This window comes from Natator depressus, chromosome 1 (genome assembly GCF_965152275.1).
Source record: "Natator depressus isolate rNatDep1 chromosome 1, rNatDep2.hap1, whole genome shotgun sequence".
Classification (NCBI taxonomy): domain Eukaryota; kingdom Metazoa; phylum Chordata; order Testudines; family Cheloniidae; genus Natator; species Natator depressus.
Genome location: NC_134234.1, coordinates 163,917,308 through 163,932,044, shown reverse-complemented (window position 1 = coordinate 163,932,044; position 14,737 = coordinate 163,917,308). Strand labels below are relative to the sequence as shown.

The following is a 14,737-nucleotide window of genomic DNA, read 5'->3' as shown; positions in this document are numbered from 1 at the left end:
GGGGAAAAAAGGTTCATTTTCAGTCTCAGTGAAAAAATTACTACTTTAACAATAATGATAAGCTTGGCTTGATTAATGGAAAGCTGCACATATTTTGCTCAGAGCAGCATTACAAGTTTTATATGAAAAAGCACATATATACATTAACTATTTGTGTTCATACATGCATTTATATAGCTCCCTAGTTGTGTGGCCCCTTTCAAAACTCAACTGAAAAATTTTGCATGCAATATGTCATTAGAATATGTAAAATACATTAACATGCACTCACAATTCAACTTAGTTCTAAACATTTTCTACTCTAGGGGACTGACAAGGCTCTGATGTTGCAAACATGTTTAATTTTCCATATGTATGTACTGCAATTGAAGTCAATGGAACCACACATGAAATTATGGATGTGTATAAGTAGTTTACCAAGCTAATGGTGTATACAAATGTATTTTTTCATATTTAACAGATTTCCTTCCAGTTCCATGCATCAAAAATACTAAATGATTCCGTATGAAGAGCAGACATTCTAAACATGTATTAATAAAAGTAACAAATTTCAAAGGAAATAAATCTTAAGAGTAATTCAAAGCTACCTGGTGATGCATTGGATCTTGCTGCATTCCCATCAGCCGCGGTTGAAATGGGTCTATATTTGGGAGCTGCGGATATACTGGCTGTTGCATACCTTCTCCTGGAAATCCACTAAAAAACAGATAATTACTCTGCAGCAGCAAGGCAATGTTAATATGTAAACGTTCTGTTTTTACATTTAAATCTCATTGCTGCTTCAAATTTAGATAAAAATTTAGCTGAATACTCCATAGAAACCAATCATCCAATTATCGGTAGAGCTGGAAGTGATTTCTTTATTTAAGGCTACCTAAAACTTTGCATTGTAAGACCACATTTTCACTGATAACTTTGCCATGACTCTGCCACAGATTTCCTGTGGGATGCAAGACAAGTCATTTAAACCAAACTTTTCAGTGTGAGTTCTCGTTTTCTGTCTGCCCAACCTGAGATAGCTGGGGCCTGATTTCCAGAAATGCTACATACTCAACTGCAACTGGAATCAGGAAACATAGGAACTGTATTTTAAACATTTAACATGCTATAAATACAAAAAGTGCTCTGAAAAAAAATCAGGCTCAATATGGCCTCAAGTGGTACAACCCAATATTAGTGGATACTTTCGATAGTTTTGGTCTTAATATTTATGTGCCTTTGTACCTACCTGTAAAATGGGGATACTACCACCAATTTACTTCACAAGGGTGTTGTGAAGAGCAGTTCATTAATATTTGTGAAACATTCAGATGCTATGGAGACGAGCACCATAAAAGAGCTTATGAGGAAATTAACAGTTCTGCATTCAGTGCGACATTTGGGTCGTGTGTGACAAATAAGACATGAGGCCACATATTCAATATTTTTGTTTAGCTACTTAGTAACTACCGATTCATTGAGCACCATCCAGCCTGTGCACTGAATGAGGCAGGGCCATTACAGGCAAAGTATGTAATCATGTAATTTAAGACTACCACAATGCGTATGGACAAAGGGGACGAATTGCAGTTGCACACGAATGAAGGATGCACTTAACTCTGAGTGCTTAAGGTTGCAAACTCAATTTTCTTTTAACAATTCTGTGTTCTTTCCACAGCCAGCAAAGCAGTCAAGTTAATTTTATTAAAAAAAAATGCCTTGAAATATCCAGCTTTAAAAAATACAAAACTGAAATCTTGTACCTATAACTAGATGAGCTGTTAGATAACTTACAGAACAGATTCTTCACCCAATTCTGTGACATGCCAAACTCGTACACAGTACCGTTGAAATAAAAATAATGTAGTCAAACAATCATCAATATCTAAACTTACAGACTCTTTATTTCTATATTGTCATAACCTAGAATTTTAATTGAAGCTTTCTTGTATTCATATGAATCTTATTACTTTGATTTTACCACACATCACAAAACTTACAATGGTGGTTGAGAAATGGAAGGAGACTGAGTTGAATCCTCTTTCTTTGAGTCTTCTACTGCTTCTGGCTCATCATCATAGTCAAATCGATCTAGCAGCTTCTGAAAAAAGTTACATTGAGCCAACTCCACTTTTCTTAACATTTTATAGTGAGCAGCTAAAATATTTCTATTACATTAAGGATATAAATGTCTGACTATAAAATTTTAGCAACTCTGGGAACTAAAGGCAGAAGATATTTACTCAAGGAGCAAAGAAAAAGACAGTTACCTTTTTTCGTAACTCGTGTTTTGATGTGTTGCTCATGTCCGTTCCATTGTAGGTATTTGTGCTCACCACATGCACCTGTGCAAGAAGTTTTTCCTTCAGTGGTATCCGTAGGGACCGGTTCTGGTGCCCTATGGAGTGGTGCGCACATGCAGCAGTACAAGGGGCACTGCCGGCTCCCCCCAAACTCTCAGTTCCTTCTTGCCGGAAACTGACAGTGGAGAAGGAGGGTGGGTCATGAAATGGACATGAGCACCACATCTCGAAGAACACTAGTTAAGAAAAAAAGATAACTGTCTTTTCTTCGAGTGCTTGCTCATGTCCATTCCATTGTAGGCAACTCCCAAGCAGTACCACCGGAGAAGCAACACAGCTCTGCCAAATCCAGAGTCATCTCTTACTTGCTCGGTGATGTCATAGTGAGTCATGAATGTGCGTACCGAAGACCACATCACAGACCTGCAGATGTCCTGGATAGGGACATGCGCCAGGAAGGCTGTCGAATACACCTGAGCCCTGGTCGAATGGGCCTTCATTATAGGTGGTGACTCGGCCTGAGCCAGCTCATAACAGGTCTGGATGCAGGTGGTGATCCCATTCGAGACCCTCTGCGAGGACACCAGGAGACCCTTCCTCCTGTCCGCTGTTGTGATAAAGAGCTGGATTGACCTATGAAAGAGCTTGGTGCGCTCCAGGTAGAACACTAGGGCGTGCCGGACATCCAAAGTGTGTAGCCGCCTCTCCTCATTGGTCGAGTGTAGCTTTGGACAGAACACCGGGAGGAAGATATCCTGGTTGACATGAAAAGGGGACACCACCTCAGGCAGGAAAGCCGGATGAGGTCACAGCTGGACAGTGTCCTTGTAGAATACCATATATGGACACTCCGAAGTGAGGGCCTTAATCTCAGATACGCACCTTGCCAAGGTAATGGCTACAAGGAAAGCAACTTTCCACGACAGATGGGAAATGGAACAAGAAGCCATAGACTCAAATGGCGGGCCCTTGAGCCTAAAGAGGATCAGGTTGAGGTTCCATTGGGGAACCAGGTCTCAGATTGGTGGGAAGAGCCTTTCAAGGCCCTTTAGGAACCAGACATCTCATGTGAGAACACCGATTTGCCCTGAACAAACGGGTGGAAGGTCAATATGGCTGCCAAGTGCACCTTGATAGAAGAAAGCGTGAGGGCATGGTGCTTTAGGTGGGGCAGGTAATCCAGAATGGAGTGCAGAGATGACCGGGTCAGGGAGATGCTACGCTCCAACGCCCAGCAGAAGAACCGCTTCCACTTTGCCAAGTAATTAGCCCTCCCCAGAGCGTTCTGCTTTCCAAGAGAACCTGCTGTACCTGACTAGAGCAGGCCTGTTCCTCTGGGTTCAGCCACGCAGCAGCCAAGCCATGAGATGAAGAGAGGGAAGATTTGGGTGCAGGAGCCAACCGTGGTCCTGCGAGAGTGGGTCCAGACAGCTGGGCAGTGGCCATGGAGCAGCCACAGCCAGATCCATGAGTGTGCCAAACCAGAGCTGGTGAGGCAACACCAGGATGATTATAATGACTCACGCCTTGTCCCTTTTGATTTTTGATAGGACCTTGCTGATCAGTGGAATTGGCGGGAATGCGTACATCAGATCCCCTGCCCATGACAGGAGAAAGGCATCGGAAAGGGCGCCCCTGCTGAAGCCTTGGAGAAAGCAGAACTGATGACGCTTGGTCTGGTGGCGAACAGATCCATTCGGGGAGGCCCCCCCCACTTCTGGAAGAGCACCCGGACGACCTCCAAGTGGAGTGACCACCCGTGGTGAGAGAAAAAGGACCTGCTGAGGCGATCCGCCAGCGTGTTTCAGACCCCGGGGAGATGCGAAGCTTCCAGGTAGATCGCGTGCTGGATGCAACAGTCCCACAGGCACAGTGCTTCCTGACAGAGAGCTGACAAGTGCACTCCCCTGCCTGTTGACATAGAACATCGTGGCCACGTTGTCTGTCAATACCTGCACTACCCCACTGGACAACTGTAGCAGGAAGACACCGCAGGCTAGGCAGATGGCTCTGAGTTCCCTGACGTTCATATGTAATGCCACCTCATCTGGAGACCACGTCCCCTGGGTCTGCAGCTTACCAAGATGTGCTTCCCAACCGAGGTCAGAGACATCCAATATCAGGGAGACCATGGGCACTCAAACGACACTTCTTCCAGCACCAACCCTGGGCCAGTCCACCACTGGAGAGAGGCAAGCACCTTCGACGGGATCGTGATGACCGTGTGCAGGTGATCCCTGGATAGGGAATAGACTGTCACTAGACACAATTGAAGGGGCTGCAGTCTGAGCCTCGCATGATAGACATAAGTGCACACTGCCATGTGACCCAATAGTCTGAGGCAGACCTGGCCCATGGTGAGCAGATGTGCAGAGTTGCCGTCAACAAGATCTGACATTGTCCTGAACCTCTCCTGTGGCAGAAATGCCCTGGCTCAGGTAGACTCGAGTACCGGTCCAATAAACTCTATCTTTTGGACCAGGTTTAATGTTGATTTTTGCTCGTTTATCAATGGGCCCAGGGCATGGCACGTGGCTTGCAGCACGGTGACACTGAGCTGGACCTGGGTCCTGGAGTGGCCCTTGACGAGCCAGTCGTCGAGGTATCGGTAAATCTGGATTACCCCGACGTTTGACGTAAGCCGCCACCACTGACATGCACTTGGTAAACACCCTCGGGACTGTTGCTAGAGTGAAAGGGAGCACTGCAAACAGATAGTGGGCAGTCCCAACTGTGAAGCGCAGGAAAAGTCTGTGTCCGTGGAATATCGACACATGGAAGTAAGCATCCTTCAAGCATCCGAGGGCGGCGTACTCATCTCCTGGATCCTGGGAAGGAATGATGGAGGCCAGGGAGACCATGCGAAACTTCAACTTCTTGATATACTCGTTGAGGTCTCGCAGGTCCAGGATGGGTCTTTGACCCCCCTTGGCCTTTGGGATTAAAAAGATAATAGGAGTAAAACCCCTTGCCCCTGAAATGTAGGGGGACTTCCTCCACATCTCCCACCTGCAGAAGGCCTGCACCTCGCAAGTGAGCAGACTCATGAGAGGGGTCCCTAAAGAGGGACTGGGGGGCGGGGACAACGACGGGAAGGACAGAAATAAATTGAAGGGTATAACCCTGAGCCACAGTGCTGAGAACCTATCGGTCCAATGTTGTAGAGGCCCAAGCAGGGAGGAAAAGGGACAGGGGGTTGGAGAAAAGCCAAGAAGCAGGATCCAGGACACAGGCTGGAAAGGTTGCCCTTGAGCACACCCTTAAAATGCGTGCTAACCACCCTGCTGGTGGTGGGTGGAGCTTGAATGAGCGGAGGATGTTGGCTGGTGGCCTTGCCAGCACTTATAACCCTTGCCCTTCTTGTGGAAGGGCTCTGACTGAGGCCGACTCCCCAACCTCTGGGACTGTTCCAGCTTAAACCGCTTCCTTGCTGGCCCCGGGATGTACAGGCCCAGGGTCCACAGGGTTGCCCTTGAGTCTTTTAGACCATGCAATTTGGTATCTGTTTGTTCAGAGAATGGTGCCATGCCATCGAATGGAAGGTCCTGGATCGCCTGCTGAACCTCAGTCGAAAGGCCCGAGGATTGTAACCAGGACACTCACTTCCTGGAGATGGTTGAGGCCATGGTTTGGGCCGCAAAGTCCGCCACATCTGAGGCCACTTGGGAGGCTGCCCTTGCCACCACCTTGCCCTGATTGAGGATTGCCAGGAATTCCTTCCTGGACTCCTCAGGCAGCGAGTCTGAAAATTTGGCCATGGACCACCAGATATTAAAGTCACAGCAGCCAAGCAAGGCCTGATGGTTGGCCACTCGCAGCTGGAGGCTGGAAGATGAATAAATTTTCCTTTCAAAGAGATTGAGCCTCTTTGTCTCTTTATTTTTGGGCGTCGAACCTGGCTGACCCTGCCGGTCATGCTCATTGACTGCAGATACCACCAGTGAGCTTGGGGCAGGGTAAGCATACAGGTATTTGTAACCCTTAGAGGGTACATGATATTTATGTTCTGCCCACTTGGAAATGGGGGGCAGTGATGAAGGCATCTGCCACAGAGTCTTAGCAATTATTGCCACTCCCTCGTGCACGGGCAATGCCACCCTGGCAGGGGCTGCCAAACTTAGCATGTCGAAGAGGGAGTCTGAGGGCTCCGCCAACTCCTCAGCTTCAAGCCCCATGTTTGAGGTGAACCTCTTTAAGAGCTCTTGATGAGCCTTGGAATGGGGGACTGGGTGAGAGGCTCCGTAATCGTAATTGTGAGACGAGGATGAAGAGGAGGCGGGTACCAGTGGGTCTTCCATCTCTGTCACTTCCTCCACGGGCACCTCCGCCGTGGCCGGGCGACCCTGAGGGGTCTGCTCTAGGGTCACATCTGTGTCAGGGGGCAATGGGGGAGCGAGACCATCGCCGACCGCTTTTCCGAAGCCCCCAAGGCTGACCTATGTCCCTGTGAAGGCTGTGGAAACCCCCAGGGATTCCAGAGGTACCAGGGGCAGGCCACTGGTCCTGAGGCCATGCTACACCAGGTGGTGCTGTGGGGAAAGCCAGTGCCCCCGATGGATGGCCCTGACCCGCTGGCAGGGATTCCTCCTCACTGTCACTGTCAGACCCCGAGAAGGAAGGTCTACATCTGGGGGACCAGGACGGTGCTGAGGCTGTGTGCCTACCCTGTCCCATTGTTGCTGACCTCGGAGCTCCACTGAGGATCTGCATGAGGGTGATGACCCCTTGTGCCGCAATCCCAGTAACTGGTGGTGGCATTCGGCAGATCAGTGACAGTAACCCGGCGATCTACACCTGATGCTTAGTGAGCAATCAGTTGAGTAGCAACAGGAGTGAGTGGGCCCCTGCGCCGGGGATCGTCGGCATGCCTGTGGCGAACTGTACTGGCATTCCAGCGACCGGTAACAGCTCCCTGGACTGGTGGCTCAAACTGCTGGAGCGGTGCCGTACACTGGGAGAGCGGCTTGGGCATTCCCAGCTCCGGGGCTGTGGGAACGGGTGCCGCATCTCTGAGGGTCTGCGTTGTTCCACTGGCGATTACCTCCTCGAGCCCGAGGAGCACTGCCTGGAGTCTGGGGACTGACATCCAGGACTCTGATGGGTGGACCAGACGTGGTGGCTCTGTGCAGGTAAGCGCTGGCAGGACACTCCCTGTGGTGAGGAGCAGTGCCGCACTGATGGGGACCGTTGGAAGGGTCCCAAGGCAGATTTCCCCCTGAAGCGGAACACTTCCATGGCCGGCACCAGTAGGGACAATGTCCTTTGCAGCCTGAAAGGCCTCTGGTGTGGATGGCACCACCAGGTGCCGAATGCATCTGTCGCTTCCTCGGGTGGCGGGCTGGTCCTGGAGTGGGCTAGGCCGCTCAGCAGGAGTTGTGGCCCGACCTTCGTCTGGAGGTGAAGAGCTGCCCCTCACGGGTCTTTGCTCCCCTCTGGCCCTCTCCTTCTCTTTATGGGACAAGAGAACATCCGCTCCCAGCCTTTCTTTGCTTTCTAGCTGGTACTGGGGAGGGGGATCAATGCCGATCCGCAGTCGGGCGCTGGTGGCACACTCCGCACCAAGGCCACGGTGCTAGAAGTGGAGTCCAATCTAGACGACTCTGGTGCTGGTGTAAGTGCTGACTCCATAAGGAGCTATTAGAGGCGAATGTCCCACTCCGTTTTTGGTCCAAGGTTTAAAACTTTTACAAATGCAACACTTGTCACTAATGTGGGTTTCTCCCATGCACTTCAAACAGCTACTGTTACGGTCGCTGACTGGTATAGGTTTTCTGCAACAGTCACAGGGTTTGAAGTCACGTCAGGGACTACAAACTAACACTAAACTACAGGAAGGGAACTAAACACTAACAACTTTTCAACAACTATATATATCAAAATTCACAACAAGCAATTAAGGGGAGTAAGCTTGCTGAGGTAAGGTGAGGTTCCAGCACCATCACTGGTGATAAAGTAGTAACTGAGGGTGGGGGGAGCCAGCAGCACCCATTATACTGCGGCATATGCACAGCACCCCAGAGGGCGCCAGAGCATGTCCCCTACAGATACCACGGAGAGAAAAACTTCTGGCACTAGTGCATGTGGCGAGCACAAACACCTACAATGGAATAGACATGAGCAAGCATTCGAAGAAAAGTAAAGTTTACTTAAAGAATAGATCTAACTGTTCAAAACCAGTTTTATTCAATTTTTGAAAGCAAAAGGTCTATCCTTAATACAGGAAAACAAGAAACCCAGTGATTTGGAAGTCAAGGGACCAGAGGGAGTTGATTTTTTTGTTCTAGCGGTTGGACATTTGGGGGTGGGTGCACACCTCTTCGCACAAAACATCACTTGGAATATTTCAGAGCTCAAGGTGAAGTCCATGTGGCCCCCAACAACCAGAGCTTTTCAGAGTCCCTGGCTTTGGGGCAGGGCACAGGCACATCCCAAAACTGGGGATCTGCACTGACAACTCTCAAAGGTGAACTTAAATTCCTGTATTTCCATCTTCCTATTAGTTACTATGTTAAAATGATCATTATAAATGCGAACAACAACAAAGGACTTACCTTATCAAAAGACGTTTTTTGCTCAGGAGGTGGAAAAGCAGCTTTTTGTTCTGGTGGTTGTGTTGTCGTAGTCTTCAATTGAGCAGTAATAGCCTGCACCTGAGCCATCACAGTATTATCTATGACTGGAGACTGGGGTTTTGGAGGCTGCTGAAAAGTCTGAAGAATCTGCTGAAGCTTAACAGAATAGATATCAAATCAAAATGAGTTTTTCTATTTAAAAAAATATTTTTGAACTCTTAACAGAATACAGACAGAATGTAAGACAGATACAGATATCAAAATGTACACTAGGCAAGGTGGTTAGTTTTAAGAGGAGGTGACATACTTGTGTGCAGGTATAGCACTCATTTGTTTACTCTTGATAGTTATATGGGTACCAGCAATGGATTTGTTGGGCGGGAAGTCACTAGGAAGCAGGAGATTCATACAGACCCTCTTGATATGTTTGGTCCTGCTCATCCTCCCCTGAGACAATCAATTATGTTCCTCCTAAAAATAGATTCTCCTTACAAGCCCCACCAGAGCTCATTGGTTTAGTTTTTGCACTCTAGCCCCAGTAAAGTTAGTAAAATGGCTGCTAGTGCAGAAGGTGAACAATGCCCTACATGCAATTTATTAGTCACAGGGGTTGTCTGTTGTAGATAAAAGCAAATATACACAGTCATGACAAATATATGAGAACAGTATGAACAGAGTGAATACTGCCATAAATCCAGGTGGGAAATTTTGTTTGCTCTAATTCAGAGGAGGATTTACAAACTGAGTAATTCAGGTCAAAAGCATATTCAGTGGATTAAGGCGGTCTCTCCCCTTAAGGGAAATATGGTGTCATCAAGAAAAACTTAACCTGATTTTCCAAAGCATCTAAAGTCTAAAAACCTATCAATATTAAAAATGAATGAATGGCAGGAGTGAATTCAGAGAGCTTGTTTTGAATATAAAATCTAATCCAACGATCTAGGTAGAGAAAGGTTTCAGAGTAGCAGCCGTATTAGTCTGTATTCACAAAAAGAAAAGGAATACTTGTGGCACCTTAGAGACTAACAAATTTTCCTTTTCTTTTTAGGTAGAGTAAGTTTATATGATCCACTGGCCCCCTTCTAATACTTAGAAGCAAATGGATGATTGAGTGATCCTGCTCACTCTGCAAATGTTTCATGAAGGGTGCTAAGAAAAACATAGCAGAGAAAGGGTTTCTGGATAATAAGTGCAATACACTGTTCATTACATTGCTAATTTAACAGTGAAGGTTATTGGAATGTGTCAGTGAATTTTCCACAAAAATATTGTCAACTGGATGTTTTACTCATAAAGACCATCAAATGTTCAAATAAGTTACCTTAACTCTTAAATTCCATATTTTTAAGGGTTTTATTTGGGGGAGGGGAGGGGTACAGTATTATAGATTTTGTATCAAGGCTGTAGAAGCAACTGCTGTAACTAAGTTAGGTGATTTGTGTGAGAATTAAAATTACAAGTGTAACTGAAATACAGTTGTTACCTGTTGTCCTTGTGTTGTCTGAAATAACTGAGCTACAGCTGCAAAGGCATCAGAACTAGGCAACTGTGATACAGTAGGTACTGAATTACCACTGACTTGGGTGGGTTCAGATAGAACCTTTGCTGGAGGGGGTGGTGAACCTGCAAGAGAATTACAACATTGAAAACCAGTCCACTACAATGTAAGATATTAACAGTCCACGTGTGTAATATAAAATATTTTACCGTCCAATGAAGAGATAAATACTCATTACTTTGTAAACTGACCTATCCCCCTCAAAAGAATCACTGATGTACATTAAATTCAGCCAATCAATGCATCTGTATTCCGGTTTATACCACTGTGAACTAGCCCTGACAACATGCTCTAACATTCCTTTAGGTATCCCATTTACTATCTAGCACCTGCATGCTCTGTATTCAATGACAGAAAACTATGAATATTGGACCTCATAGGAGGGAGTGCAATGCATGAAACTTTCACCCAATGTTCCATTGATAGTATTACAATTTTTTTTTAGAGGAGTTGAAGCTGAAAACTTACCTACTGAAATAGCACCAAACACTGCATATCAATACATTTGTAAAACAAGTTCAATTGCAAAGTTTAAGTTCGACTATTAATAATTCTTTCATTCAATGATTTATTTTAGGTTCCTATCCAATGGTTTATTTAAGGAGAAACAATATAGTTTTCATGATTCATCCATCTAAGACAGAGCCATGTAGAAACTATTACAGGATCTGTTATGGCTATTAGTTTCTCTTAAAAATCTCATTTAATCTATTTCTTATGAGCAACTCTTTCCTGTTATATATTTCCTATACCGCTGTAGAAGGAACTAGCAGTAGTACAAACCAAACTTCACATATAGAAGATTAAGATGTTTTTGCATTAGAGAACTTAAACTACTACTTCCAGAAAGGACACATTCGCAATGTGTTTAATAAACTTATGTGATCAGTTCAACATATTTTAATATATTCATAGGAATTTAAGGAAAATCTAATAGCAAAAGCTATGTTTAGGACTTTGGTTTTTTAGTACCTATCGTTGCACTTAATTCTTACACAAATGTTTTAGTGATAGAAAATAAATTAACAGATACTTTTCATCCACAACTCCTACACATTGTAAACATATAAATACATTTTATTGGGAAATGCACTTTTTTTTCATTGAAATAATATAAACAACTTCAATCCTTTTATACTTAAGGGATACAGTTAAACACTAAGTATCAGAAAAAAAGTGAGAACTCTAATAGATTCCTTATTATGGTTGAATACAAAATTAAATACAGTAAAGATATTACTATACTGTTCTTAAGTGGGAAAATGACGCAAATATACCTGCTTCACAATATCTGAGAGAAAAGGTGGGTGAGGTAATAATCTTTTATTGGAAGCTTGTCTCACCAATAGAAGTTGCTCCAAGAGCTCTTCTTCGGGTCTGGAAAACTTACTCAGGCCCTGTCTACACTACAACATTGCTTCCGTCAATGTAAGTCACCCACTACACTGACCTAATAATTCAAATTCCGTGAGAGGCGTAGCGCTTAGGTTGATGTAGTTAGTGCAACGCAGTGTCCATGTAGACACCACATTACTGACATCGCCTGTGGGCTATCAGCTCCATGGCGGGTAGAGGGGCTCCAGCTGTCAGTGCCCCCCAAAAGTTAAATCAATGGAAGCACTCCAGGTGAGGACACGCACCTTTGACAGAGGTAGTATACTGTGGACATGAACCACCACAGTATGTCGACCTAACTTAGGCTGACTCAATTTGTAGTGTAGACAAGGCCTGGGTAAGTTTCCCAGACCTGCAGAAGAGCTCTGTGTAAGCTTGAAAGCTTCTCTGTCTCATCAATGGAACTTGATCCAATAAAAGATATTACCACTTTGAGGGGCTAATATCCTGGGACCAACACAGCTACAACAATATCGCATATCACAATGCCTGACTTATTTCTATGAACCTGTGGATCTGTTGACAGTTTAAATAACTGCAGTGTTGACTTACAGAAAAGGAAAGCAAACAACGTTCTGAAAAATTTGTTTTCCCAGAAGTCAAATGGAAACATTACAAAAAATTTAATCTTGCAATGTTTCCAAGAGCGTGATTCTGCTCAGAAAAGTTACATCTCAAGACTTGCTCACGGCATGTATTCAGTTACACTGCTTACTTATGGGACAAAAGTAAGTTTACTATTTTTTACTCTTTGCTGGATAGGCTCCGCAGTGCTATGACTGAGCTGGATTCTATTCCATGTAATGCATTAACAGAATTGTTTACTGCAGGGGCAAATTATTCCCTCTCTTACACTTATGAAATCCCTCTGAAATCAGTAAGGTTGCACAGCTAAATCCGAGGGAAAGGAGTTTGGTCTGCTAGTTACCGGTGGCAGTACAGGAAAAGAAAAAAATACAGATCACCGGTCACATCTCAGGGTGAGTTTTGCAAGGCTTTCAGTGAGTTACTAGGCATAGCAAGTGATGTGTCTCAGATCTGTTTTTCTGTATGTTTAGGAAAAGTGACAATAGGTGATGTCTTCCTAAACATTATTGAAAAAACACTTCACAGAAATCTTGTGAGCTGACACCAGGCCTCACTTATACCAATTTAAGCCATGTACAATACTGCACACCATTCAACACCAACCCTGTATCAAAATACAAGAACTGGGGAGGCGGGGTGTCAGAAGTACAATCTGGTTATACAGGATGAGGATGGAGATGTGTGCCGCAGATGGTGGAAGGAGATAGTACAGAGAAGGCAAAAGATTGAGAAGGGGAACCGGAGAGTGGAGAATAGGTGGGGTGTTGAGTGACAATTATTTTCTTGCATTTTATGGCTAGCACCAATGTGTTATTCAGTCTAAATAACCTTGCCTCAAAATTTTTGTGTTGCAACAATACTAGTCACTAAAAATATGCTGTGTAGGTAACAATATTTTAATATACTTTAGGGCATGAAGTTTCTCCATTGTAAGATGTTCCACACTTTACTGAATCAGGTGCTTAAAGAAGGAACATGGGAACTACACACTGGGAAGTAATAATAAGTCTCACAGATACAAGAAGAAAATTAAGAAGGGAGTCATTTTTAGTGGGAACATTACTATCAACACCTAATAGGTCTATACATACACCTCTACCCCGATATAACGCGACCCAATAGAACACGAATTCGGCTATAACGAGGTAAAGTAGCACTCCGGGGCGCGGGGCTGCGCGCTCCGGTGGATCAAAGCAAGTTTGATATAACACGGTAAGATTTTTTGGCTCCTGAGGAGTGTTAAATCGGGGTAGAGGTGTAATCTGTTGTATGGAAAGACCCAAAGCCATATCAGTTCAAATTTTGATATTTTTCCAAAAAACATATGTATAAATATACAGCACCAACATTTATTCAGAACGTGTTCAGATTCTTCTATATAATTTTTGTGATAAAAGTGCATTTTGAAGTGCGTTAGTGAACTTGATTTACAAACATGAGGTACTTTTACCTTAGTGTACCAAATAACAACAAGTCATTGGTTCCATAACTTTTAATTTACTAGTTGTACTGACATTCGTACCTTCATTATTTGTAGCATTTTCTGCCATCGGGGCTGCACTACTAGTTCCTGCTGCCATATCCAGGAGAGGCTGAATGATCTCTATTTTAAACACTCCATTTTTCTGCCAAAGGTTCAGGACACGAACTATCTTACTCTGTTCAAATAACAGAAAGTATTAATATAGAACAAAATATTCCTAATGCATAAGCTCTAAATTTAGTTCTTGCACATAAGAAGAAAGCGGTAACTGGATCAGTGGTCTTGAAGCAGCATGCTCAAATTTTAGACGCAGCTTGATTCCTTGTTACACAGGTTAGCAGGATCCACACTACTAGACCCCCCCTCTTCTTTTGATACACTGAAAGAGCTTGTGCCACTCTCTAGCAAACTCCTCTGGCAAACCAAAAGACAATTAAGAGTTGAATCCAGTCATACGGCTATTCAGGAGAGTTTGATGTGGTCTTTGGAAGAATCCCAGAAGGGGAAGGCAGAGAAGAGCCAAGAAAAGGTGAGAAAGACAACAAAAATGCAGCAGTGAAGTGGGAAAGTCTGACAAAAGGGAGTGAAAGGAAGTGAAAAGAAAATGCTAGAACAGAATTTTGAAGTCGGAGGGGGGAAAAAAATAAGACTATCTGCATTTCTTTCAGCTACCAATCCAATTAACTGCAACAAGTCCCTCACAAGAAGGATGCCTGAAAAGGAAATAGTTTTGGCATGGTCTCCAACTGGACAAAGGCATGAACACAACAAACAGAATAAGTTAAAAAAGATTTTTCATCATCAGGACCTCCGCTGAAGTATTACCTCTAATATTACCACTACCCACACAAAGACGACT

The 14,737-nt window shown here is 44.5% G+C and overlaps 1 protein-coding gene across 2 annotated transcripts in view; it reads right to left on the bottom strand.

The window, feature by feature from the left end:
• The window catches only part of SCAF4 (SR-related CTD associated factor 4), a 75,544-nt gene that overhangs the window by 33,092 nt on the left and 27,715 nt on the right, over positions 1–14,737 (bottom strand). The window contains exons 5-9 of one of the 2 annotated variants that reach the window (XM_074970787.1): positions 13,918–14,053; positions 10,338–10,477; positions 8,834–9,010; positions 1,980–2,080; positions 588–696 (exon numbers count right to left, since the gene is read on the bottom strand). In XM_074970787.1, coding sequence (XP_074826888.1) covers positions 588–696; positions 1,980–2,080; positions 8,834–9,010; positions 10,338–10,477; positions 13,918–14,053 — 663 coding nt within the window. The remainder of the gene's footprint in view (positions 1–587; positions 697–1,979; positions 2,081–8,833; positions 9,011–10,337; positions 10,478–13,917; positions 14,054–14,737) is intronic. The other variant, XM_074970795.1, reaches the window with a different exon arrangement.